Genomic DNA, 24,918 nt, shown 5'->3' on the forward strand with positions numbered 1-24,918 from the left:
TCCGGGGACCCTAAAAGCTGTGGCAACACCACAGGAGACCTTTGGTCCTCCTCTCATCATCCGTCCTATCCCAGGGGCTCACACATGTGAGGGGAGCCCTGAGCTCCCAAGCACGCAGCCACCTGCCTCAGTTGGGCAGAAGCAAATCTCTCCTAATCCTCTCCTGCCTTACATTCTGAAAGCCAAAATGTATACCACAGGGACCCTCCCACACCCACCGGGGACATCTTCCTTCCTGCAGCATACGCCAGATTCCACTTGCCAGCCAATGCCCCCTCCCCAGGGTTATTTATCATTCCCTGGAAAACTCCACCTAGGGTCACAACGGGGCTGCTGCCCACGTGCCATTGTCATAGTATTTCAGAGACAGGTGAGCTGGGGTTCCACCTCTTCCTGATTGCCAAGGCAGCTGTGGGTCCCTCCTACCCCCCCGCCCCGCCCCCGTGTCCTCTCCCAGAAGTAGTGGGCCCTCAGGACAGTAAAGATAAAGTTTCCCTTTTGGGTCCCCATCTGGAGACAAAGGGGTTCACTACAGGAAAGGGACTGAAGACGGCATGCCCTGCCAGTTCCAGAAGAGGGAAATGATTATTTCGGAAACTCACGGGGCTGGGCTCTGCTGTGGCTGAATGTGGCTGAGGGCCAATATCATGTTATACTTAAATTGTTTTGAATGTAGACAAGTCCTGCCTTCCACCGCCATGTGAGTCTCTTAAGGGGATTGATGCCTCAGCTGGGTGGGAACATAAGCCCTGGCTTGAGAGTGCCCAAGGCGGAGAGAGCAGCGGGCTCAGAGGATTCCCTAAGACCGGTTCCCTTCTGATACTGAGCAAGCTCTGGCCTAGGGGGTGGGGGGGCAGTAACGAGGGTGTGAGTGGCACAGTCCTTCCTCAGGACGGAAGTCATCTTACAAAGCATCCTCTGAGCTCTGAAGGAATGCAGATGTGGAGGCTAGTCCTGGCGGACACTAAAAGCTGCTGCCAAGTTACAGGAGACGCCCTCGGACTGACAAATGAAGAGCTGCAGACGGAAACTGATCATCAGCGCCTCAGCGTGGCCAGAACACGGAAACCTGGCTTCACGGAGTCCATCTGAACTTTGAACAATACATCCCTTTTTCCTTTCTTTTGACTTTTGGCAAAATTCCCACGAAGGTCAGTCAGCCTCAGCTATGCCAAGGCACACAAAGGGACAGAACAGCGGGTGTGTGTTGGGGGGCGGGAGGGGGCGGAGGATGGCATCCGGAGGAGGGTGGGAAGGTTTGGGGATCCGAGTGGAGAGGTGCATGGCTACCGAGGGGTGGTGTGGCCACAGAAGGAGCAGCAGTTTGCCCCTGCCTGCCCAGGGCCACCCACTCCCCTTTTTCTGCCCCAGCCTAGAGGACTTGAGATCTTGTCATTTCCCCCACAAAACTAATGTCACCCATTAAAGGAAATCATCTGCTTGGAGGTAGAGTTTGCTGACACTGTGGCCATTTCTCAGTGGCCTGCGGGTCCCCTTCTGTCCAGGGTCCTGTTTCCTCCCCACACTGAGCTTCTAAGGAAGGGTGTGAGCTTTTGCTATAAGGGAAGGTGGAGGCAATGAAGCAGGGAATCAAGGTTGACTCAGCTCATAGGCAGTGGGATCTGCCAGGCCCTTCTCGCTTTGTCCCTCTCCACCACACTCCTCCCTGGGTCACACTGATGTGCTAGGTGGTGACCCAGCCAGGGGCTCTGCAGAAAAGTCTCCAGATGAGACCTGTCTCGGGAGGTATGACCAGACCATGTCAGTTGACTGGCACATCTACAGGTGAACACTTTGCAGGACACCGATGGTTGGAACCGGCCCTATCCAAAGATGCCGCTACCACCAACTGATTCCTCAAGGTAGACGATAGCAGGCGGGCCCAACCTGCTCCAGCCCACTACCCACTAGCCCAGTGCCACCCTGGCTGTGCCTTTATCAGGCCTGGTGCTTAGAGCTTCTACACACAAAAGAAAGGCAGGGCTGGCTATGTGCTAAGTGTCGCGGTACTATGGCCCAGGTCACCATGACCAGGTGACCCTGCAACAATAAAAATGAGCAAATGGCTGGACCTTGTGAACCTCAGGGCCTGCAGATGGTTGGGAAATCTTTGCCCCTGGTGTCCCACCTCCATCAGCTCTGATGCCTCACGATCAAAGTGAGTGAATCCTAGTGGTCAAAGGCGTCTTCCCCAGGGTCACAGCACTTAGCGGGGTCCTCTCAATGCTAAGAGACCATTGGGTTCCCTTGCTGACAACCTCACCTCAGCCCCCAACTCCCCAGGCCCGTCTCTTTCTCCCTCGGCTCAGCATCCATTGTGCGTCTAAGTTCTGCTCTCAGGCCCCCACTGTCACTCCTGCGTCATAAACCCAGGGTTCTTGCACAAAGTTGGAACTACCTCTGTGCCTAGGGCGCTGTCCTAGCCCCGCCCAGGAGCCAGCTCCTCTGTTCATCCCTTTCCCATCCCCAGCGCGGAGACCATACCCTCACCTGCCTGTTGAATAACAGACCAGCGTCTCGCCCCCTAGACAAAATCACTTGCTCTTTAATTGCTGTTAAGATTCACACCACCTGCCTTGGAGGTGAGGGGGGTAACCCCTGCCCCCCTCTTCACTCCACTCCCCAATTACCTGGTCTTTTGCAAAATATTTTAGCCAGGAAGGAAAAAAAAAAAAGACCGGAAACCACTGACACAGACGGCCCAAAGCCGGGCTGACTTAAGGGTGACAGGGCTGGGCCAGAGAAGTCCACACCACCTCCCCCTTTCTGGAGATGGGGCCAGGACCTTGAAACCCTCCTAGCCACTATACACCCTCTCAGCCCTGGCTGGGAGGGAGCAAAGGATAGAAAAAACGGACCTGGAGCTGCTCCAGGGAGAGAGGGGCTGGACAGAAAGGATTATGGGGGAGGGGGTCCCATTGTAGGGGTGCCCCCCTACCCCAGATCACCACGGGCGCTGCACAGTCACAGGTACGCAGTCACGGTCACAGACACAACCCGAGAGCACCCCACCCCACCCCACCCCTGCCCACCCCTGGCTTCCCCTACCCTGAAATGCCCTCCCCTCGCCCCTACCCACCCCATCCCCATGTCGGGGAACAAAGCAATAAATTACAAAGCCCCTCTCTTGTACCCTCCTGTTCCAATCCTTTTCCCCTACCCCAAGATCGAAAGGGGAAGGACCCAGGCTCTCTGCTCCCCCTGGCTCTTTAGCTTTCCATTCATAGATAGGTAGAGGGGGGATATCTAATTTCCACTCCTCATGGTCCCTTTCACGGAAAGGGTTGGGGACCCCTCCACCTCCATGGGCAGCAGGGGTCCTGCCCCTCGCTGCCCTCCCCCCTCACCGGGCAGTGAGATTAGCATGGAAGGGGTGGGGTCCCCAAATTGGTCCCAAGTCCCAGGGCTAGTCTTCCACTTACTAACCCCTCCCTATGGTGTGGCGTTGCCCCAGGAGCCAGCCTGGGTTTCGGCTCCCGCCACCCGGATTGTAGAACGCAGGCAGGACTGGATCTTTTTCCCCCGCCCCTAAGGGGCACGAGCCAGCAAGTCCAAGCACCTTGGAGCCCAAACAGCTGCAAGGGAGTGCCCATGTGCAAACACCCAGCAGGTAGACCCAGGGCAATCCAAGTAAGGAAGCTGTGAAGTGGGGGCGTGATGAGCTAGGGTCTCCATGCCTCGCTGGGGAGAGGGAGGTGAGTTTGTGTCTCCTGGGAGGCGTGCGGGGCTGTGCCCTCGTGGGGGTAAAAAGTGCTCCCGTGGGGCGGGGTGCGGACTGGAGAGGTGAGTGGGTGCATCTGTCCAACGGTGTAGTCGTGCCCGGCCCGCGCGGGGGTGGGGGGTGTCTCTCCCGCTGCTGGGCAACTATACCAGCGCGATCGTGGTGTCCACGCGGCCCAAGCTGGCAGCGCTGCTCCGTCGCCTCGGGCTGGGCGTGGCGGTAATGCTGGGGGTGGTGGCCGCGCTGGGCGTGGTGGCTGTGCTGCCGCCCTCTCCCGGGCAGCCGTGCTGGAGGAGGATGTCTGCACACAGCTGGCTGCCAGCCTGGCGGGCATAGAACAGTGCCGTGCGGCCCTGCGCATCGCGGGCCGCCACGTCTGCGCCATACTGCAGGAAGAAAAGGTCGTGTGACCACGCGCCATCCAGGGGACCTCCACCCACATGTTGCCCACCCGACGTCTCCAAGCCCACCTCCAGGTTCCCTTTCCCTACCTCTCCACTCACGTACCCACAACAGCAGCTGTGTAATGACAACGTGGGCGAGCTCGGCTGCCAAGTGCAGCGGCGAGCGGAGCTGCGGGTCCTCCACGCTGGTGTCGAGTGGCCCATGTCGCGCGTGGGCCAGAAGCAGCAGAACGGTGGCCACGTCCTGGGCCTCCACAGCGGCCCACAGCTGGCGGCCCAGAGGCTCCTCTGTGGTGCCCAGAGGCGCCAGGAACAGCAGCTGCTCGTACTTGGCGCGAATCCACGACTCACGCTCCTCCCTGCAGCACCAGGGACAAAGAGTTATAAGGGACCTCTTATTCGGACCTCCCAGAAATCGTACACCCTCACGCTGATCCTCGAGCCTTACCGCGAAGAGTCCCGCGTGGGCTTGGCACGGCCCCGAGTGTCGCTCTCCCACACGCGGTTGGCCGTGTCATTGCCAATGGCCGTCAGCACCAGGGTCAGCTCCCGCGGCCAGTCGTCCAAGTCCAGTGAACGCACTCGGGACAGGTGTGTGCCCAGGTTCCGGTGGATTCCAGAACACTCGATACAGATGAGTGCGCCCAGATTCAAACTGGCCCACGTGGGGTCTGGGACAGGATGCAACAGTAAGACAGACATCCCACCATAGGACCCCACCCTCCAGTTTCCTCAGCGGTGCCCTTGCACTCACTGGGGGCTCCACAGTCCACGCAGGTCGAGTTTCCCTTTGCGTTGCGGATCGCCTGGATGGCCACAGCTTCGCTTTGGCTGTCAGTGCGCAGCTGCAGAGGAGTTGAAGTTAGCGTTGGCACAGCCGAACCTCTTACCCGCCCCCGACCCCAACCCTCTCCTGCTAGCCTCCATCCATAGCATCAAAACGGTTACCTTGACCTTGCTGCTCTCGCAGCACTGCAGACTGGCCAGGATCTGACTCTCAATAGCCTGAACCCAGGCATCCCGCTCCTCGAAGCTGGCCGCCTCAAAGTGCCACGTCTGACCAGTGCTGGACACGATCAGGAACTCAAAGTTTTCCTCTGGGTGGGTGGATGGGAGAGGTCATGAGGGTCAGAGTCTAAACAGGAGGCCTTCCCCCAAACCCTTCTTCCCTGATGTCCTTGGAGCCCCTAGGAGGGGGACAGTGGAAGGAAGGGGGAGCAGAGGGTGGGAAACAGCAGGAAGCCCGAGCACATGCGGGGGAGGCAGGGCCCCCCACCCCTCTGCACCCCAGCTGAGCACCCCTCCCGGCTCCCACTTGTTACCTGCTTTATAAATATTTCTTAAACTACCAAAGGATTTTAGTTTCCACATTTTGCGCTTGGCTGGTTTCCCGAAGCGAAGGAGATAGAGACAGAATGAAGAGCAAACAGAGAGAAAGAGATAGATAGAGAGAGAGAGAGAGCAAGAAGAGAAGGAGGCAGATGGACAGACAGACAGACAGACGGTGACAGAGAGTGCCAGAGACAAAGCAGGACAGACAGATGGGGAGAGAAAGCAGAACTGAAGTCAGTGGCCCCGGAGCAGAGTGGCGCGGAAGCCAAGAGCTGTGAGATTTGGCAGGTCTGGAACTCGGGTCAGAGGACCCGGAAGAGGGCGGGGCAGGGGGCGGGGACTGTGGCCAGAGAGAAACTTGCTCTCTGTGGGGAAGGGGGTGTCAGAATTTGTGTGAACAGTAGGAAAGGGGGCAAGAGATAGGGATTGTTGGGATGGGGTGGGGGCAGGTTTAGGGACCAGAGATAAAGGGCTCTTGGAGGCACCTGCCAATCATAGGTGAGACTGAGAACAGGGACGGGTTGGGGGGCAGGATCAGTAGGGACACTGAGATCAGGGGCTGCAGTACTAGATACAGGTGCAAAGGATGGGGTTAGAAGTGTAGACGTGGGCGGGGGCTAGGAGACAGGAAAAGAACAGGGCTGGGAACTGGGAACGGGACGGACAGGAGCCGGTTGGTGCCCATCCGTTTTCCCACACAGTTATGTGCAGAGGTAATGAGAGTCAAGCACTCAGCTCAGGACTTATCCTGTTGGGCAGGAGCTAGGTTAGGGGTTCGGGTCCAGGGGAGTAGGGGTCCAGAATGGGAGTGGGGCTACCCACCACAGCCTCACCTTCAGCCTGCACAGCCGAGCCTTCAGTCTTAGAAGGTGTGGACAATTTCTTCCTCCTCTGCTTCTTCACCATGGGCGAAGGTGGGGGTTCCCGACTCAGGGGACTCAGGTCTCCAGATGGGGTACAGTCTTAGGGAGGGGGACACAGTGCCTCAGTTGCCCTTCCATAGACTCCCCTAGAGCTTACATCCTGTCCTGAACTAACTGGCATTTTAGTGTAACCCTCCTCAGCTGTCCCTGTCTAAGAGGCCCTTAGGAGGTCATTCCTAAGGAGGCAGGCAGGCGATTGAGCACTTCGGAATCAGGTCTGTGCTCAGATCTTTTTTTTTTTTTAAAGATTTATTTATTATATGCAAGTACACTGTAGCTGTCTTCAGACACTCCAGAAGAGGGCGTCAGATCTCATTACAGATGGTTGTGAGCCACCATGTGGTTGCTGGAATTTGAACTCAGGACCTTCGGAAGAGCAGTTGGTGCTCTTAACCACTGAGCCACCTCTCCAGCCCCTGTGCTCAGATCTTAAGCCCGCATGCAGCTCACTAGCCTCCAGACCTTGAGCAAGTTAATCTCCTGAGCCTCGGTTTTTTTTCCATGCCTAAAATATGGATATTGACCTTGACCCTTGACCTGAGAAGTTGTTGCAAGGAACATTTGTTACAGTGTTACTTTTCTGTTTATGTATACATATGTAACAGATAGATAGATGAATAGATAAATAGATGGATGAATGGATAGATAGATAGATAGATAGATAGATAGATAGATAGACAGATATTATAGATATCATTTCCAAACATTTCAAACACTGATGGCTGACTATATGCTGGTCAAAGTCCTCCATTTGTAAATTAAACCTTACAGCGGTGGTCCTCAGCCTTCCTAGTGCTGTAGCCCTTTAACACAGCCCCCACTACCACCAACAACCACAAAGTTACTCTTGTTGCTACTTCATAACTGTAATTTTGCTACTGTCATGAATCGTAATGTAAACATTCTCAGAGATAGAGGTTGTGACCCACAAGTTAAGAACCACTACCTTAGGGCTGGGCAGTGGTGAGATATGCCTTTCATCCCAGCACTTGGGAGGCAGAGGCAGGCAAATTTCTGAGTTCAAGGCCAGCCTGGTTTACAAAGTGAGTTCCAGGACAGCCAGGGTTACTTGGAAAACCCTGTCTCAAAACAACAACAAAAAAAGAACCACTGCCTTAGAAACACCTCCTAGGGCTGGAGAGATGGCTCAGCAGTTAAGAGCACTGACTGCTCTTCCAAAGGTCCTGAGTCCAATTCCCAGCACCTGTATGGTGGCTCACAACCATCTATAATGGGATCTGACACCCTCTGCTGGGTGTCTGAAAACAGTCACAGTGTACTTGCATATAATTAATAAATCTTAAAAAACAAAGAAAGAAAGAAAGAAAGAAAGAAAGAAAGAAAGAAAGAAAGAAAGAAAGAAAGACCTCCTATAGGATAGAAGCTGAAGTAGGAATAGGTGGAGTAACTTGTCCATGTGTCAAGTCAAACCAGGAACCCGAGCTCAGGCAAGCAGACTCACCGCCTTGAGACGCAGCGGCATATGAGCTTGATGCCACTCACCCAGCAGACATTCCTGTGTTCCCTCGCTAAACCTCCCTCTTACATCACCCCCGCCCACCCACATCCCATTTGGATCTGGAAGTCATGGATGAAGGGAGGTCACACTGACCGGTACTAAGGGCACGGGCCAAATTCCGGTCTGGCTTCAACAGGTGCTTGGATGTCTGGTCTGTTGGAAGCTGCAGGGAACTGGGGCTGGGGCTGGGGCTCGGCATGGGAGTAGAGGCTTCTGTGGGGAGGAGAGAGAGAGGCGGTCAGTGAACCTGTCTCCCTACCCTCTCTCCTGTATAGTAGGCACCTTATCAGCCCTCACCCCACACAGCAAGTGTAGTTAGTACCAGCAGCTCCATCTCCCCATGGCCCTCTTCTGTCCCCGCTCCTTCCCTGCCCCCTTGCCATGGGCCTGACTTACCAGGGCCTTCACCCATCTGGACAGTGCTCATATCCTTGACCAACCCGTTGATGCTGGCTGAGGGGCCGAAAGCAGAGATAGCCCTTGGGGGCCGCTTGCCTGGGACTTTGACCGTTGTTCGTAACAAGTCCATCTCTTTGCCATGTGTACTGTGGATGTAGTCCTGTAGAGAGGGTACGGGGTTGGGGTGTGGGACTCCGGTCTTTTGGAGTACTGAACATTAGGTGGTAAAATGGGATAGAGAGGAACCTCGCGAGCTGATTGGGTTGTGAAGAGAGTAGTCCTGTCAGACTTGGCCTGGAAACATTCCCTGAATGGCAGGCCAGAAACAGGCTGACCCTTGGTGCTGTCCCACCAGAGTACGATGGGGTCAATGAATCTGCCTCCCCAGCACAGACAGGTGGCCGGCTCTAAACCTAGACTAAAGCTTCCCAGAACTGGTTCGCGGATTAGTCAGAGACATAAAGAACTCAATAGTTGTCAGGGCTTCCCATTGTGACCGTCTCTGCTACCCATTATTATTTTTTAAGATTTATTTATTATTATATGTAAATACACTGTAGCTGTCTTCAGACACACCAGAAGAGGGTGTTAGCTCTCATTACAGATGGTTGTGAGCCACCATATGGTTGCTGGGATTTGAACTCAGGACCTTCGGGAGAGCAGTCAGTGTTCTTAACCTCTGAGCCATCTCACCAGCCCTGCTACTCACGTTGATGCTGGGGTGGTAGAGTAGAAAGCCATTGCTGGACAAGGTCACATATTTCTTCTTCCATTCCTTGTTCAAGGAATTGCCACTTCGCTTTAGCAGGAAGCTCTGGGGAAGAGGGCGGAAGCCGGGTCGGGAAGCCGGGTCGGGAAGCCGGCTGAGAACAGCTGCTGTGACCCTTCCTTTCCTCAGCTCCTGAAGCTCTTACCTGTTTGATGGGGATGGCTCGCCCGCTCCCCGTTGTCTCTCCCCGACTGTCTAGGCTACGCTTCTCAGAATCGCTACCCCGACGGTTCTGGAATGATACTGGAATTAGCCACAGAGGATGGATGGGGATGTAAGCTGGGAAGGACAGTGGGGGGAAGGACAGGGAAGAGGAAGAGCCCAACAGAGAGGTCTAGAGGCTGAGGATGACGGGCAGGCAGCGGGATAGAAGGAAAAGGGGGTCGGCAGCAGGAAAGAAGAAAAAAGGGGGTTAGCGTGGCCAATACCGCAAAAAGGCTGGTCCGCCGCTTGGCTGCTCGATGCAGGGACCCTGGGGTACTCAACCCAGCCACGGCGGCTGCCTCAGCTCGGAGCTCCCGGTGTCCAACGTTGGGTGAGGATGGGAGGGAAGAAGAGTAGTCGCTAGTGTGGCCCCCGTTACTAGCCTGGCGGTACATGGAGGGGTCAGCAGAGCTAACACCTGTGCCTACCAAGCTAAGCTGACATCATTGCCTACCATCACCATTACATCATTACTCATTCCTGATAACATCATTGCCTACCATCACCATTACATCAGTACCCATGCTGACATCATTCCTTACCATCACCATTACATCATTACCCATCCCTGATGACATCATTGCTACCATCACCGTTACATCATTACCCATCCCTGATGACATCATTGCCTACCATCACCGTTACATCAGTACCCATGCTGACATCATTCCTTACCATCACCATTACATCATTACCCATCCCTGATGACATCATTGCCTACCATCACCATTACATCATTACCCATCCCTGATGACATCATTGCTACCATCACCATTACATCATTACCCATCCCTGATGACATCATTGCCTACCATCACTGTTACATCATTACCCATCCCTGATGACATCATTGCTACCATCACCGTTACATCATTACCCATCCCTGATGACATAGTTTCTTATCATTACCTTTGCATCACTACTCATTCACACTGACATCAGCAACACAAATCTCCCCTAGCAGTGTCACACTGCTTTAAGTTTTGTGAAGTCTGACCTCGTGCCACCCAACAGTGCAGAAAGCATGAGGAGGGAAGCTGACTTGCCTTTCTTGGTTTTGGTTTTTCAAGACAATGTTTCTCTGTGTAACCCTGGCTGTCCTAGAGCTCACTCTGTAGACCAGGCTGGCCTTGAACTCAGAGACCTACCTGCCTCTGCCTCCCAAGTGCTGGGATTAAAGGCGTGTGCCACCATCACCCGGCCTCTATGTTACTTTCTAATCCCACCCATTTCCTCATTTCTAAATTTGACGTCGGTCCCAGACACCCCAATTCACCTGCCCGGCTACAGGAGTAGATGCAGCAGAATGGCTTGGTGAGCTGGGCAGGGACTTGCAGGCAGCCAGGAGTTGCTGCTGTTTGCGTAAGGTCACCACCTTCTGGGCCACTGGAGGGAAGGGGAATGAATGGAGGAGTCACAAGCTGGACAGATACCCGTGGCCCCCTCTGAGAAGTACCCAGGCCTCTGAGAAATAGCTCCGACTTCCTTGTCACCAGAGCCTCTGTGCCATCTATGCCTAGAGAGATTCTCCAGCCCAGAAAGCATCCACAAATTAATACAACTCTCCATAGGTTCCCAGACCCCTCTTCCCTCTAAGAGGCCAATTTCCTGTCACTGGGAAACACAGAATGGGATACTGGGTCTCCGGGATATGGCTCTCTCCACTGTCACATGCTGGGAACGCCCACACTCACCCTCCTGGAAGACCCGGTCCACATTGAGCCCATAGGTGGCACAGGTCTCGTAGTAGCTGCAACGCTTCATGTCTGTGCACAGAGCCCTGGCTCGAGCATCACCCACCACCCGAGGAGATGATGCACTGATTCTGTCTGAGGAGACAGGAAACAGTCAGGACTGACGAGGTGCCCTTCCTTCAATGTTCATGATACCCTCTGTCACCTCTGGCCCAGGCTAGACCTCCTAGAGCTAGACTGTGAGAGAACATCTGTCCTCAAGTAGACTGTTAGTGTCCACACCCCTTTGTGAGTACTGGGCCCAGCCCAAGTTAAACTGGTCTCTGTGTGCTGTCTGTCTTCCTCTGTGTGTGTCTGTGTGTATGTGTCTGTCTGTCCCCCCATGTGTGTGTCTTTCTGTTTGTGTGTCTGGTTGCCTGTCCCCCCCATGTGTGTGTCTTTCTGTTTGTGTGGATATGTCTGTCTATCCCCCCATGTGTGTGCCTTGCTGTTTGTGTGTATGTGCCTGTCTGTCTCTGTGTGTCTGTTTGTGTATATGTATATGTCTGTCTGTCTCTCTGTGTGTATATGCGTGTCTTTCTGTTTGTGTATATGAATCTGTCTGTCCCCCCATGTGTGTATGTCTTTCTGTTTGTGTTTATGTGTCTGTCTGTCCCGCCATGTGTCTTTCTGTTTGTGTGTATATGTCTGTCTGTGTGTCTTCCTGTTTGTGTATATGTGTATGTCTGTCTGTCTCTGTGTATGTGTGTGTCTCTTTCTGTTTGTGTGTATGCGTCTGTCTACGTATGCCTTTCTGTTTGTGTGTATGTGCCTGTCTGTCTCTGTGTGTGTGTCTCCCTGTTTGTGTATATGTATATGTCTGTCTGTCTTTCTGTTTCTGTGTATGTGTCTGTCTGTCTATGTGTCTTTCTGTTTGTGTGTATGTGTCTGTCTGTCTGTCCCCCCGATGCGTGCATGTGTCTGTTTGTGTGTATGTATCTGTCTGTCTGTCCCCCCCCAATGCATGCATGTGTCTTTCTGTTTGTATGTATGCATATGTCTCTGTGTGTATGTGTGTGTTTCCAGGCAAAACTCCAGAGGCTGAGTTGGAGTTTCCTGACGATAGCTGAGACTCACAGGTGATAAACATCCCATCCTGAACTTGAGGGCAGACACTTGGCCCAGGAACATGGCAAGAGGTGAATGCCTTTAGGCAGCAGGTGCGCTGCTCATTCTCCAGTCAGAAACTGGGAGGCAAGGGACAGGTGGAGGCCTGCACCTGCAGCAGCACGTGTGGCCTCGTGGAGTGTCCTGTCAGCTGGACAGAGCTGGGTAGCAACAGCGTAAATGCTTCCGAGCTACTACTAGGAGAACTCGGTCTTCTGGTCACCTGGTTTCCTTAGTATTTCCTTGTTTGCAGAGAAATTTCTTTTAAACGGTGTCAGCCTGACCCAGCTGAAGGGAAAGGCTTTCTATCCACACTAGGACTTGACATTTTCTGTGTGCTCCACGGTAATGGCATCAGAAATGGCAGCGTGTAATTGAGAGAGAGCCTGTGATATCCCGGAGACGCGTACACAGGGTAGGTGGCATTTCCGGAGGGGAACAGAGATGGCCATTTCAGCGGTCCTGGCCCCAGACTGCCATCTACTCTCTGCTCAGAACCTGGGAAGCGTGTTTGTGCATTATTTCCTTATTTGGACATCAGACTCCCTCTAGAGGGAAGCTGGAATCTCAGTAGGCAGCCGGACACCTTCCAAATTATCAACCATGCGGGGCAGTACGTATTGACCCTTCACCCTCCTCTCCTTACCTTGGGTCCCAACCAGAGCCAGGGCCAGGCCTCCTCGACCTTCCCCCCGGAGGGAGCTCAGCTGCCCATGGAGACGGCTCACGGCCTGGAAGCTGCTCTCATCCTCCAGGCTGAAGACGAAGATGACGGCATCTGCCCAGCCTGAGAACTTGCAGGGGACGAGAAGGCAAACAGAGGTCACACAGGCTCACTCCCTCGGGGTACCATCCGGAGGGTCTCCTAGCAAGCCAGGGAATGCTTCTGTGTCCAACACTGACCCTAGCCAGCCTGCCATCCATCGCCAACGCCTCCGTGCCTCACCTTGGCATCGGGTGCCCCTGCTTCCTCTCGGATCAGCACCAGATGGGTCTGCCCGTCCACTAGCATCTCCTTCTTGTACTGCTCCCCTGCCCGGGAAAGGTTTAACAGGTCAGAGGGCAGGCCACCAGACCTTCCCACAATCCCTGACTCTTAGGCCTTGAGTCCCATCGTGGCCCCGGGCACTGGTGCCCAGCCTTAGCTTACTTGGCTCCTGAGGACTTACTCTCAGTCTTCTCCAGCACCTGGTATGAACCTGTGAGGAATCTGTGGATGAGGGAGGACTTCCCACTTCTGGCATCACCTAGCACACCCTAAAGGAGAGACGTGGCACAGAGACCGTAGGAGTTACCAAAGGGCAAGAAGTTAGGTCTGTTCATGCCAGACAGCCTACAGGAACTGGGCAGTGTCAAGCCATCAAAGAAGGACCCTCTAGGCCGCTGGGAACAGTGGGGCATGCCACAGTAAGAAATGGTCCAAAGGCTGAAACAGACCACAAACTGAGCAAAACCTATTTTGCTGTGCGTGGGCATTGCTTAATAACACATTAAACTTGTTGTGGGGGCTGGAGAGATGGCTCAGCGGTTAAGAGCACTGACTGCTCTTCTGAAGGTCCTGAGTTCAAATCCTAACAACCACGTAGAGATCTGACGCCCTCTTCTGGCGCATGAAGACAGTTGCAGTGTACTTAGATATAATAATAAATAAATCTTTAAAAAATTTTTGCTGGGCAGTGGTTGCACATGCCTTTGATCCCAGCACTTGGGAGGCAGAGACAGGTGGATATCTGAGTTTGAGGCCAGCCTGGTCTACAGAGTGAGTTCCAGGACAGCCAGAGCTACACAGAGAAACCCTGTTACAAAAAACCAAAAACCAAAACCAAAACCACTTGTTTGTGTAGCATGGCTTAGGTCTAGGCAGAACTGCAAGTTTTGCCCAGTTCTAAGCAATAGAACACCAACAGGTTTTTTTGTTTTTGTTTTTTGTTTTTTTAAGCTAGACGTGAGAAGCCAGGACAAATGGAACGTGACTAGAGAAGCTGTGAATCTATATGGAGCAGATCCCTCAGTACTGCTCAAGGGTTCTAAGTTTCACGTGCAGGAACAGGACAAAGTGAAAAGAATTAAGAGTTCCCGGGAGAGGTAAACTTTCCCTGCACGGAAAGAGACTGGGCTACCTACCAGGCGCAGTTCGGGAATTGATCGGCTCAAAGTCCATTCCTGGCTATTGACCACAGCTTCTGAAAAGGGAAAGCTATGGTAAGAAGGGAGAGTCTGGCCTAGGAGAACTCCCAGGCCTCAGCCACGCTCCTTTCAGAGGGCCTCACCTAACCCTGAGGACCCTGCCTGCAGCGGCTCAGGTCTGAGTGGTCCCCAGTCCTCCCATCCCAGCCGCTCTCCCCACAGCTGTTGCCACTGCTCAGCGGTTGCTTAGCAACAGAGCTAGCAAGACAAAAATACTTCAGTTGGCATCTCCCTTAAACACATCCCCAAACGTGGTCCTTGCCCCAGACCCGACCAGGACTTTACTAGCAATGATTTATTTCCCTACACTACAGAGAATAGAGGGGTCCCCCGACATTCTTGGGGCAGATCCAAGAGGGAGTGTCTGGGTCCTAGAGTGGAATGGGTCTTCTTACACCTCCGTTTTACAGAAGAGAGATGAGGGCTTTCCTGCCCTTTTCAAGGTCAGTGGTACAGGTAGTTCTAACCCCTGTCCATCGCCCCAGGGGGAAAAAACTTGGGTTTTCCTCTGCCTAGATCTCCATGGCCTCTGAAAGAACGGTGGGGTAAAGAGCTTCATCCCCAAGCAGAGAGAAACCACGGGCCTAGGGAGAAAAGATTCTCCTTGCGCCCGCCCGCCCGCCGGGTCCAGCCCCCGCGCCTGACACTGGCCGGACGTTCCCGGCGCGCCGCAGCTGCGGCGGGAACTCGGGGATCCGGAGCCATCTGCTCCCACCCGCTCAGAAGCCAAACCCCCGGGGCCGCCCCCGCTTCCAGACCCGCCTCCCCTCCGGGGAATGTGAGCGGAACCGAGTCGTCGGTCGCACCCCCTCTCCCAACGCTCCTGTCTCTACCAGTTAGAAAATAATAATAAAGGCACCCCTCGGGAGGAAAATTAAATAAATAAGGCGACCTCCCAAGTCTCCCGGGATAAGAATTGTCTTAGCAGCCGTTCCGCCCCTGCCTCACTCCGGGGTCAGTCCCGGGCGGTTTTGGAGCCGCTGTGGGGCGGGGGTGGGTAGTGCGGGAAGCCAGGCTTCCTATCTGCCCCCTCTCAGTTCACATTTAAATCTGCACGTTCCAGCCCCCGCTTCGCTCAAGAACCGCCCAATCCACCTTCGGTGCGTGGAAAAGCCACCAGCCGGCTCTCAACCCAGGAGACCGGTCTCCTGGCGAGGAGCTGCCTGCAAGGTCACTGCCACACCACCTGTGCTGGGGGTGGAAACTGAGGCTTCCACATCCCCTGCACTTCCAACGTCCCTCCAACACAAGCAAAACCCCTATCGCCTTGTTTGCAGAATCCAACCAGGACTGGCGTTGGGGCCTGAGGCTTCTGTGGGAGGATTTCCTACAGTTGGCATCAACAAGGCCACCCTTTCCCGAGAAGCACAGACTCGCTCGGAGAACACCCATCTCAGTCTCCTGGCTTCAGGACCTCATCCTATCCTTGGCTCCATCCCTTGGTAGGGGATCCTAGTTCCTCCATCCACCCAAAAGAACACCCCCCCCCCATTCTTGCACAGCGTCCCCTTATCCCAAGTAAGCACCCAGTGTCTCAGGCCCTGACCCTCCCTACTCACTAGGGGAAGCGCGAAGCTCTGCGCCCAGCAGCTCCCTGGACCCGCTGCAAGATAAGCCTTGGGGTCCGGGAAGGGTCCCGGGGCCGGGAGGCCCTCCTGTGCTCTTGGTGAAGATACCGCTGATAAACTTGAGCATCTTGCGGTCACGAGTGGACGCTCGGCCGCCCTCCCGGCCCCTTTTCAGCCCTGGAGCTGGTGGCTCCAGAGTGATTGGGGGTGCAGGCCCGAGGGGCTGCGTGGAGGCGGCAGTGACAGAAGTGGCTGGAACTGGGATTGCTGGTACGGTGAGCGGAGGAGAGCCGGCACTGGGTCCTGGGTGCAAGTCACTATTGTCCAAGGTCTTACTCTTGCCTTTCCGAGGGGACAACTTCCCTCTCGCTCCAGCCCCAGCCCCGACCCCACCAGAGGTCGTGACTGCAGCGCCCCCTCCCCCGCCGGCCACAACGGCAGAAGCTCCAGTCCCGGCGGTGCTCTTTGACCCCTTGACCCTGGGTTTGCCCTCGCTTTCGGGCCATGACAGGCGGCTACCCGCGCCCTTGCCCCCGCCGGCTTTGGCTCCACTAGTGGTCACGGTCTTGAAAGGCTTGGGAGCTGGTGGCGGAGGCGCCACCTTGAGCCTTCGGCTACCGGTGCCAGGATGCGGGGAGGACGAGCCTGGGACTCCGCCACCCGTCCGGCCTTCGGGTTCCGGACCCCCCCAGCTCGGGCTGCTGAGTAGAGGGCGCCGGGAGGAAGAGGGGGCGCCCCCCGGCTTGGAGTCCGGGCTCAGCCCCCCGGAAAGCGGGGGTCCCGGAGGGGCGGCCCACAGGGACAGTCGGCGGCCCGGAGCCGGGGAGACCGGGCGAGCCGGACTGGCCGGAGCTGGGGACAGCGCGGGGGGCTCCGCGCCCCCGGCGCCCGCGCTGCTGGTACTGATCCACAGCGCATCCTGCCGGTGGAAAAGACGCTCGTGCCGCTTCTTGCCGGGTTCCTCCGCGCCTCGGGGGCTGCCAGGATCTCGGGGCTCGGAGCCTCTGGCCCCGGGGGCGCTGGCTGCGGCTGCAGATGGAGAAGGCGGTGGCGGAGGTACCGACTCGAGCTTGACCAGGGTCAGCGAGATGAGGTAGGTCGTTGTCCGGCGCTGAAGCGCGCCCGCGCCCCGGCTCATGGGGCCCGGAGACCCCCGAGCTGGGGAGGGGAGGGGACTCCCCGGGTCTGCTTCAGGGGGGCCCGGCCATGGGGCCGCCCTGCTCGCTGCCCCCAGCCCCCGGACCCCTCTGAGCCCCCGGCCCGGCTCCGCTGTCGCCGCCGCCTCCGCCGCCTCCTCTTGCGCCCCCCTCCCATCACATGGGGCGCCCCCTCCCCATGCTCCCCGCCCTGCGCCCCCACCCCCTTGGAGCCCCGGGACCTTGGTGCTGCTCCAGGGAGGCGCGCCGGATCGTGCACCCCGGTCTGGGTGGGGGCGTTGAGATGGGCGGAGGAGGGTGGGGAGGACAGTAGTGGGGGCAAATGGGGGATGAAGGAAAAGAGGGTAGAAAGGGGGACAGGGGACTGGGGGAGAAGCTGGGGTGAGGGGAAGGCAGGGGCGGGAATGCGGACTCAATGGACAGAGGCCGCGGATGCAGTGGGAAAGGGGGGTCTTGAGGGTAGGAGACTAGCGGGGCTGTCTGTGCGGGGGATTCGCAGGAGCACGGGGAGGATGCTAGGGATGGAGCTATTGGAGGCGGAGGGGGAGGAAAGAGGGAGCGGGAGGAGGTAGGAACCCACGGGTCTGGGGTCTGGGAGGGGAGGGGCGTGGATCCTGGAGAAGAGTCGCGGGGGTGGGGGGGTTCGCTCGGGATCGGCTCTGTCCGGATGCGCGTTGTGTCCGGGCGCTCCCCTCACATTGAGGAGGAGGCGGCCCGCGGGCCCCCCCACCCCATCTCTCCTCCCCCCCCCCCCTCACCACCACCAGCACCGCTGTCTGCTAGGGCGGTACAAAATCCAGGACTGGATTTCCCTCCCAAAACCTGGACTGGATTTCCTGGGACTTGGATTCATCTCAACCAACTACCTGGACCCCTCATTTCTCACACCAAGGTTAGGTTAGGAACACGAATGTAGACTGTGACGTTTAGGGACAAGGGTTAAAAACCTGGACTGGTTTGTAACTGGCTGGACAGGTACAGGGAACAGAGAGAACTCTTTTGGTCCCGGTCGATTCTTGGGAAGCTGAAATGGGCTATCTCTTCCCAGGACCTTACCCTTTCCCCTCTCAGGGTACCTAGATGAGTCTCCCTTCTCATCACCCAGCTCCCCCCTCTCATCCCACTCCCCCCACCACATACTGAGTACTTGCACTGCGTCTTGAACTCATTGTCCCAAAGTGAACTTGGAAAGTGTCCCCAGGGATGGGGACAAACAAGGAACTTAGAAGGGTGGGGGGGGGGTTGCCTCTGGAGGGGAGAGCGTCTCAGCCCAATCTGCAGCATGAGTCAAAGGCCCAGCTCAAGGTGGAAGAAATACATCTACCGACTGACACCCCCCCCTATTCCAAAATGCATCTAGTCTCCATAGCAACCGTAGCTCCAAGAGTGCCTCGGAAGCAGCAGCGAGGATAAGCTAAGCGGGGAGGAGGGATCAGTGTGTAGGATGGGTGGGAGACCAATCAGGGGATGGTGGTTAGCGAAGGCCCTACTCTCACACCTGGATACCCACCTGCGGGGGAGATTTTGCTCCCTGGACACAAGGAACCCCCTCAGCCGAGCCAGCGGGAGCCAGCCTTTTTAGGTGTTTCCATCCAGTGTCCTAAGGTCTATGTAGCCCGGTTCTTACAGCAGGTGTGTGTGTGGGGGGGGGGGGCAGAGTGAATGGACACCATTTGTGCTATGTCCCCACCCCTTTGGGGGCTTTGGAGTTCAAGGCTTTGTCCTCCAGAGGGGCTAGGGAAATATGAGCAGTTAAGCCCGTGCTGAAGAGAGACTGAGACCCCATGGAGGGAGGAGGGAGGGGGCTGGAAGGAAGAAGATCTCCTTGAAGCTTGGAGACCCTTGCCCGGGATCTGGAGAGTCTCGGCGGTACTTTGATTTGGCGTCCCACCCTCTTGACGCAGCCCAGACTATAATAAGCGCTGTCGTGGGCGGCTCTTGGAGCCAGCACCGTGTTCTTCGGCCTGGTAGGGGGTAAAGGTTGGGGGCTGAGCCGGAATGTGGGGAGTCCTTTTGTTCTACAGAGACCTAGATCCACTCTCTCCCGGGGTCCCATCTTTGAGGTCAATGGTTTCTTAGGGATTGCCCATCAAACGTTCTCAGGGCAGGAGACCCACCCTAATTTTTCATGAAGGAGACAATTCCATAAACGGGAATCGTTAGCTTTTTAGTATTTGGGGGTGGAATGGTCTCAGTTTTCCTTCACATTTAGTGTGAACAGAATTCTGTCTCAAAGGAGAACAAGTTACTTAGGAAGAGCACAGTTTTTTGCCAGATGAAGTGGTGCACTCTTCTGAGGAAGCTGAGGCAGGAGGACAACTGAAAATTTAAGGCCAGCCTGAGCCACACGGCGAGTCCAAGGGTAGACAGACAGCAGGACCCAAATTCAGACTCAAAACAAAACAAAACAAAACAAAACAAAAACAAAAACCAACAAAAAACCAAAAACCCATAGTGTTGAACTGGTAGAGCACTTGCCTGGCATGGTAGGAGGCCTGGAGGCCCTAGGTTTCATCCACGGCAACACACACCACACACAAAGATACAGAGAAAGGTCTATCAGATACAGAGAAGGGTCTCCTCACCTTCCTTCCTTCTTTCCTTCCTTTCTCCCTTCCTTCCTTCCTTCCTTCTTTCCTTCCTTCTTGGGTAGCTGCTCAGTATGTAATGTAACTGAGTCTGAGTCTAGGACTTGCTCTGTAATGGAGTCTGCTCTAGAACCCACCCCCACCCCCACCCCCATCGCGCTCCATTCTTGTAAGTTGTGAGACTATGGTGCTAGGGTTACAGGGGGGGTGCCTCCATCACACTAGCTCTCCCCCCCCTTCAGGATTAAGAGAATTTCTTGGCCTGGTCCCAACCCCACGCTATTTCAGACAAAGGTGGAATCTTGTGGTTTTTCTCTTAGGCAGTTCCGTGGGCCAGCCTGCCTCCCTCCGTCTTCCTTTCCCATCACTGTGGATGTCAGGGAAGATGCAAACGTACTTCCTGTCAGAGGCTTGTGTTCGGGTGGTGAAAAAGACACTAGCTTCAGAAGGGTAATAAGAAGATAGCCATGGAAACCACCCCACTAAAAACTAAGCCAACCAATCCTGCATCCAAATTGTACCCTGGTGTCAGAAGGTGTCCTGAATAGAAAGTGTTTGTTTGTTTGTTTGTTTGTTTGACACTCCCTTTTTAAAGAAGTGGTTGAGAATGAACAGAGAGGTCCGATAACACTAATGATTAGGGTCTGATGAAGGTTGGACTTCCTTCTCCCTGACACAATTCACAAGCAAGGAAGCCTACTTCTGTGAGTTCTTGGGAATCCAGAAATGGATGGAATGTAACAGCCCCCCCCCACCCCCAAAAGATCCTCAGTGCTGGGCCTCGGGAAGGATGGACAACAGCCTTGCCAGGGCCCCAGCCCAGGATCCAAGGCTACAGTGGGCAAGAGGATGTGGCGGATGCTGTTGCCATGACAGCACTTCCTCCCGGTGTTGTCATCAGTTACTCTAAGGGCACTAAGGAGGTAGAACGGAAGGAACCGGAGGGGAAGACAAGAAGGGAGACAGAAGGAGAAGAGATTGTGGCGAGTCCTGGGGACCTCGTGCTGCACTGCGGCTGGATGAAGTGTGGAGTTTTAAGGGTTAGTGTGTCTGGGAACCTGACCTCCACTGTAGTGTATCACACTCCCCCCCCCCCTTCTGTGTGTGTGTGTTTCTCTACAGCTGGAGAACAAGAGGTCACTGATCTTTAGTGGGTCCTGGGAATGAACATATTATCGAATCCCAGAACCTTCTGCCCCCACAGCTTCCTGTTCTGAACTCCCCATGCGGGGACTCCATCTATCGGGTCTGTCTCCCCAGTGTGTATCCACTCTCTGCTGCCAAGAAGGTCAGTTCCTCAGCAACCCGTATTTTGTTCAGAGTCCGGTTTTGGAAAGAGGAATAATAATTATAAGAATACCTCCCATGTCTTTTCTCCATCTCCCCTAATGTCTTCTTCCCAATTCCCAGCTTTGTCTCAAGAACTAGGAAGTCGATCCTCGAACAGCCAGACACAGCTAAGCATTGCTGTGTCCCATACTGGTCCCCAAAGCAGCCAAGTTAGGGACTGATGCATCTCTTACCTCGTATGCTGTCCAGTGAGGCCTGGATGCTGGCTCGGAGTTCAGGGTCACCCACCCTCTCTGCCAGCTTCCTGAGTCGGCTCAGAGCTTGCTTGGTCACCTCATGTCGCCTGACTTCTGCTCTTACCGTGGCTATAGCCAGCTGCCTCTGGGCATGCATGTTGCGCAGACTTGCCTCGTCAGACTACCAGCCACCTCTGGCTCCGAAGCCCATGACCCCGCAGCCCCCAAACTTCAGAAGGCCCCTTCGGCTGTGCCCCAGAACTCCCCGACCCTGCCCGCCCTTCCGTCGTCTGTCAGCCTCACTTCCTGACTGGTGAGCTTCAAACCCACAACCCACACTGTCCTACCTCTTACACCTCCTGCCCCCCCTAGCGTTGGCCCTTCAGCTCAGCCAGCCAGCTCCGGTGAAGATTGCTCAGTCAGGTGAATGAAGCAACCTTAATACTGTTCCCACAGCCCCAGTGGGAGGTGGATGCGCTTGCCTGTAATCCCAGCACTTGGGAGGCAGAGGCAGGTTGATTTCTGAGTTCGAGGCCAGCCTGGTCTACAGAGTGAGTTCCAGGACAGCCAGGGCTACACAGAGAAACCTTGTCTTGAAAAACCAAAAAAAAAAAAAAAAAAAAAAAAAAAAAAAAAAAAAGACTGGCGTGGATTCTGGGAGGATGTGGCCGGTAAAATTTCAGGCAGGATGCATACTCTTGGCGATTTGCAAGTTTATCCTAGGAAAACACAGAAACCCATGTGCGATTACGTGATTATTTGATCTGTCACCACAGAGGCCTGCATGTGCTGGAGAAATCGCTTAGCCACTAAAGATGAGGCTCACACTTCTAAACATCAAGAGTTTGGCCTCCAGTTACCCGTCTCTCTCTACACATTTCCTTCTTTCTTTTCTTTTTTCTTTCTTTTTTTTTTTTTTTTTTTTTTTTTTTTTTTTTTTTTTGGTTTTTTTGGATTTGGTTTCTTTTGAGACAGGGTTTCTCTGTGTAGCCCTGGCTGTCCTGGAACTCACTTTGTAGACCAGGCTGGCCTCGAACTCAGAAATCAACCTGCCTCTGCCTCCCAGAGTGCTGGGATTACAGGCGTGCGCCACCACCGCCCAGCAAGATTTTTTATGTAAGTACACTGTAGCTGTACTTCAGACACTCCAGAAGAGGCCGCCTGATCTCATTATGGATGGTTGTGAGCCACCATGTGGTTGCTGGGATTTGAACTCAGGACCTTTGGAAGAGCAGTTGGTGCTCTTAACCACTGTGCCATCTCTCCAGCCCCTCGCTACACATTTCTAAAGGCTTCCTTTAATCAGCTACTCACTATAACCATCTCCTGTTTAAAAGGCCCAAGTAGTTATGGGGTGAATGAGTTATAGTGGTACCATTGTTCTGCCCTCGATTTGTGGCCTGAAATAGAAGAACAATGAGTGGGCTGGAGAGATGGCTCAGTGGTTAAGAGTACTGACTGCTCTTCTGAAGGTCCTGAGTTCAAATCCCAGCAACCACGTGGTGGCTCACAATCATTTGTAATGAGATCTGATGCCCTTTTCTGGGGTGTCTGAAGACAGCTACAGTGTGCTTACATATAATAAACAAATCTTTTAAGAGGAGGAGGAAAAGAAGAAGAAAGAAGAAGAAGGAGCAATTGAAGGAGAAAACAGAGATAAAGCAAGTTTGGGGTCATGGGTAATGAGTAGTTTGGCCCAATTAGTATTATTTTTGGCATGTGTATGTGTGTATGGTGTTCACAGGCCTGTGTGTTCCCATGTACTCTGGTTTCATTTCTCTTTCTCTGATACAACACTCTGCCAAAAAGCCACTTAGTCAAGAAGGGTTTGTTTCAGCCTACAATTCTCAGTTTATAGTCCAGTCAGAACTTCAAGCAGGAGGTCACACTACATCCATAATCAAGAGCAGAGAGAACCGGATGTATATATGCCATATGCTCTAACCCAGTTCACTTCGTGACTTCCTGCCTAGGGAGTGGGGCCACCCACAGTGGACTGGTTCTTCCCATATTAATGAATTAAGACGGGCCCACAATCCAACCCAATGTTGACAAAATCCTTCGCCGAGACCTTCTTCCCAAATGATTCTAAACTGTGGCAAGACAGTTAAAACTGCTATTCCCAGGACATGTGCATGAGTAGGCGTGTCTGAGTGGGCGGGTGGGCGTGTCCGAGTGTACCTTTGTGTGGGTTAGTCCAAAGAGGACATTGTCTTCCTTGATTGCTTCCAATTTACTTATTGCTGAGAGTCTCTCGGCAAGCCCAGAGCCTGCTAACAGGCTAAACTAGCTAGTCGATTTGCAGTGAAGACCCCGTCTCCATCCTCAGTGCTGGAGAGTGACAGGCAGAAGCCACACCTACTTGGCTCTTTTTTTTTTTAATATTTATTTATTAGCCTATGGGTGGTGGCACACACCTTTAATCCCAGCACTTGAGAGGCAGAGGCAGGAGGATTTCTGAGTTCGAGGCCAGCCAGGTCTAGAGAGTGAGTTCCAGGACAGCCAGAGCTACACAGAGAAACCCTGTCTCAATAAATCAATCAGTAAATAGATAAATAAATAAATACATCTCTTTTAAATTATTTATTTCATGCATATGAGTACACCACCATTGCTCTCTTCAGACACACCAGAAGAGGGCATCAGATCCCATTACAGATGGATGTGACACCATGTGGTTGCTGGGATTTGAACTCAGGACCTCTGGAAGAGCAGCCAGTGCTCTTAACCTCTGAGCCATCTCTCCAGTTCCCCTGCTTGGCTCTTACGTACACTCTGGGATCTGACCTCTGGTTCCCAAGCTACACAGTAGGCACTTTAATTACTGAGCCATCTCCTAAGTATTTTGTTTCACCCAAATCTGCCTGGAGATACCAATTTTTTTCTTTTTTCTTTTTTTAAGATTTATTTATTATATGTATGTACACTGTACCTGTCTTTAGACACTCCAGAAGAGGGCATCAGATCACATTACAGATGGTTGTGAGCCACCATGCAGTTGCTGTGATTTGAGCTCAGGACCTTCAGGAGAGCAGTCGGTGCTCTTAACCACTGAGTCATCTCTCCAGCCCCCCAAATTATTTTCTTATGCATATCTTCTTTAGAAAACTATTTTAGAAGTTTATTTATTTATTTGAGACAAGGTTTCTTTGTATAGCCCTGGCTGTCCTGAAATTCACTCTGCAGACCAAACTGGCCTCAAAATCACACTGCCTCTGTGTCTAGAGTAATGGACTGAAGGTTTGTGACATTGCTGCCTGGCCTGTATTAAGAGCACTGGTTGCTCTTCCAGAGGTCCTGAGTTCAAATCCCAGCAACCACGTGGTGGCTCACAACCATCTGTAGTGGGATCCGATGCCCTCTTCTGGCATACAGGTGTACATGCAGATGAGAGCACTCAAACATGAGATTTTTTTTTTTTTTTTTTTTTTTTTTTTTTTTTCTGAGACAGGGTTTCTCTGTGTAGCCCTGGCTGTCCTGGAACTCACTCTGTAGATGAGGCTGGCCTCGAACTCAGAAATCCACCTGCCTCTGCCTACCAAGTGCCGGGATTAAAGGCATGCGCCACCACCGCCCAACAAGATAGATAAATACATTTTAAAAATCATTTTATTTTATGTGAGTGTTTTGCCAAATGTATGTATTGTGTCATGTGTGCACCTGGGGCCTCCACAGGTAACAGGAAGATATTGGGCCTCTTGGATCTGGTGCTATGGAGGGTTAGGAGCCACCATTAGGGTGCTGGAAACTGGACTCAGGTGCTGTTAACCTTGGAGCGACA

At 54.0% G+C, this 24,918-nt stretch overlaps 1 protein-coding gene across 2 annotated transcripts; it reads right to left on the bottom strand.

Moving 5' to 3' along the window:
• Window positions 1-3,363: 3,363 nt before the first annotated feature.
• Agap2 (ArfGAP with GTPase domain, ankyrin repeat and PH domain 2) lies at window positions 3,364-21,414 on the bottom strand. Of its 2 annotated transcripts, none has more exons than XM_052165884.1 (18): window positions 21,135-21,414; window positions 14,236-14,294; window positions 13,281-13,368; window positions 13,058-13,143; window positions 12,758-12,905; window positions 10,966-11,100; window positions 10,548-10,657; window positions 9,496-9,654; window positions 9,213-9,299; window positions 9,008-9,112; window positions 8,296-8,458; window positions 7,993-8,112; window positions 6,291-6,419; window positions 5,074-5,222; window positions 4,880-4,970; window positions 4,574-4,796; window positions 4,229-4,484; window positions 3,364-4,107 (listed from the first exon to the last, which is right to left on the bottom strand). In XM_052165884.1, exons 1-18 carry the CDS (start codon window positions 21,292-21,294, stop codon window positions 3,865-3,867), a joined length of 2,511 nt encoding a protein of 836 aa, XP_052021844.1. In that variant the 5' UTR covers window positions 21,295-21,414; the 3' UTR covers window positions 3,364-3,864. The 2 variants fall into 2 exon arrangements, with proteins under 2 accessions (XP_052021844.1, XP_052021843.1); XM_052165883.1 differs by lacking the exon at window positions 21,135-21,414 and adding an exon at window positions 15,858-17,061.
• Between the last annotated feature and the right edge of the window lie 3,504 nt (window positions 21,415-24,918).

The sequence above is a fragment of the Apodemus sylvaticus genome, chromosome 20 (assembly GCF_947179515.1).
Source record: "Apodemus sylvaticus chromosome 20, mApoSyl1.1, whole genome shotgun sequence".
Classification (NCBI taxonomy): domain Eukaryota; kingdom Metazoa; phylum Chordata; class Mammalia; order Rodentia; family Muridae; genus Apodemus; species Apodemus sylvaticus.

Excerpts from the sequence above, each read along its gene's own strand:
- Agap2 (XM_052165883.1), bottom strand. The coding sequence starts at position 17,004 with ATGAGCCGGGGCGCGGGCGCGCTTCAGCGCCGGACAACGACCTACCTC. Across the intron at positions 13,369-14,235 it reads CAATTCCCGAACTGCGCCTG|GGTGTGCTAGGTGATGCCAG; the intron begins GTAGGTAGCCCA and ends TCTCTCCTTTAG. Across the intron at positions 6,420-7,992 it reads GGCCCGTGCCCTTAGTACCG|ACTGTACCCCATCTGGAGAC; the intron begins GTCAGTGTGACC and ends CCCCTCCCTAAG.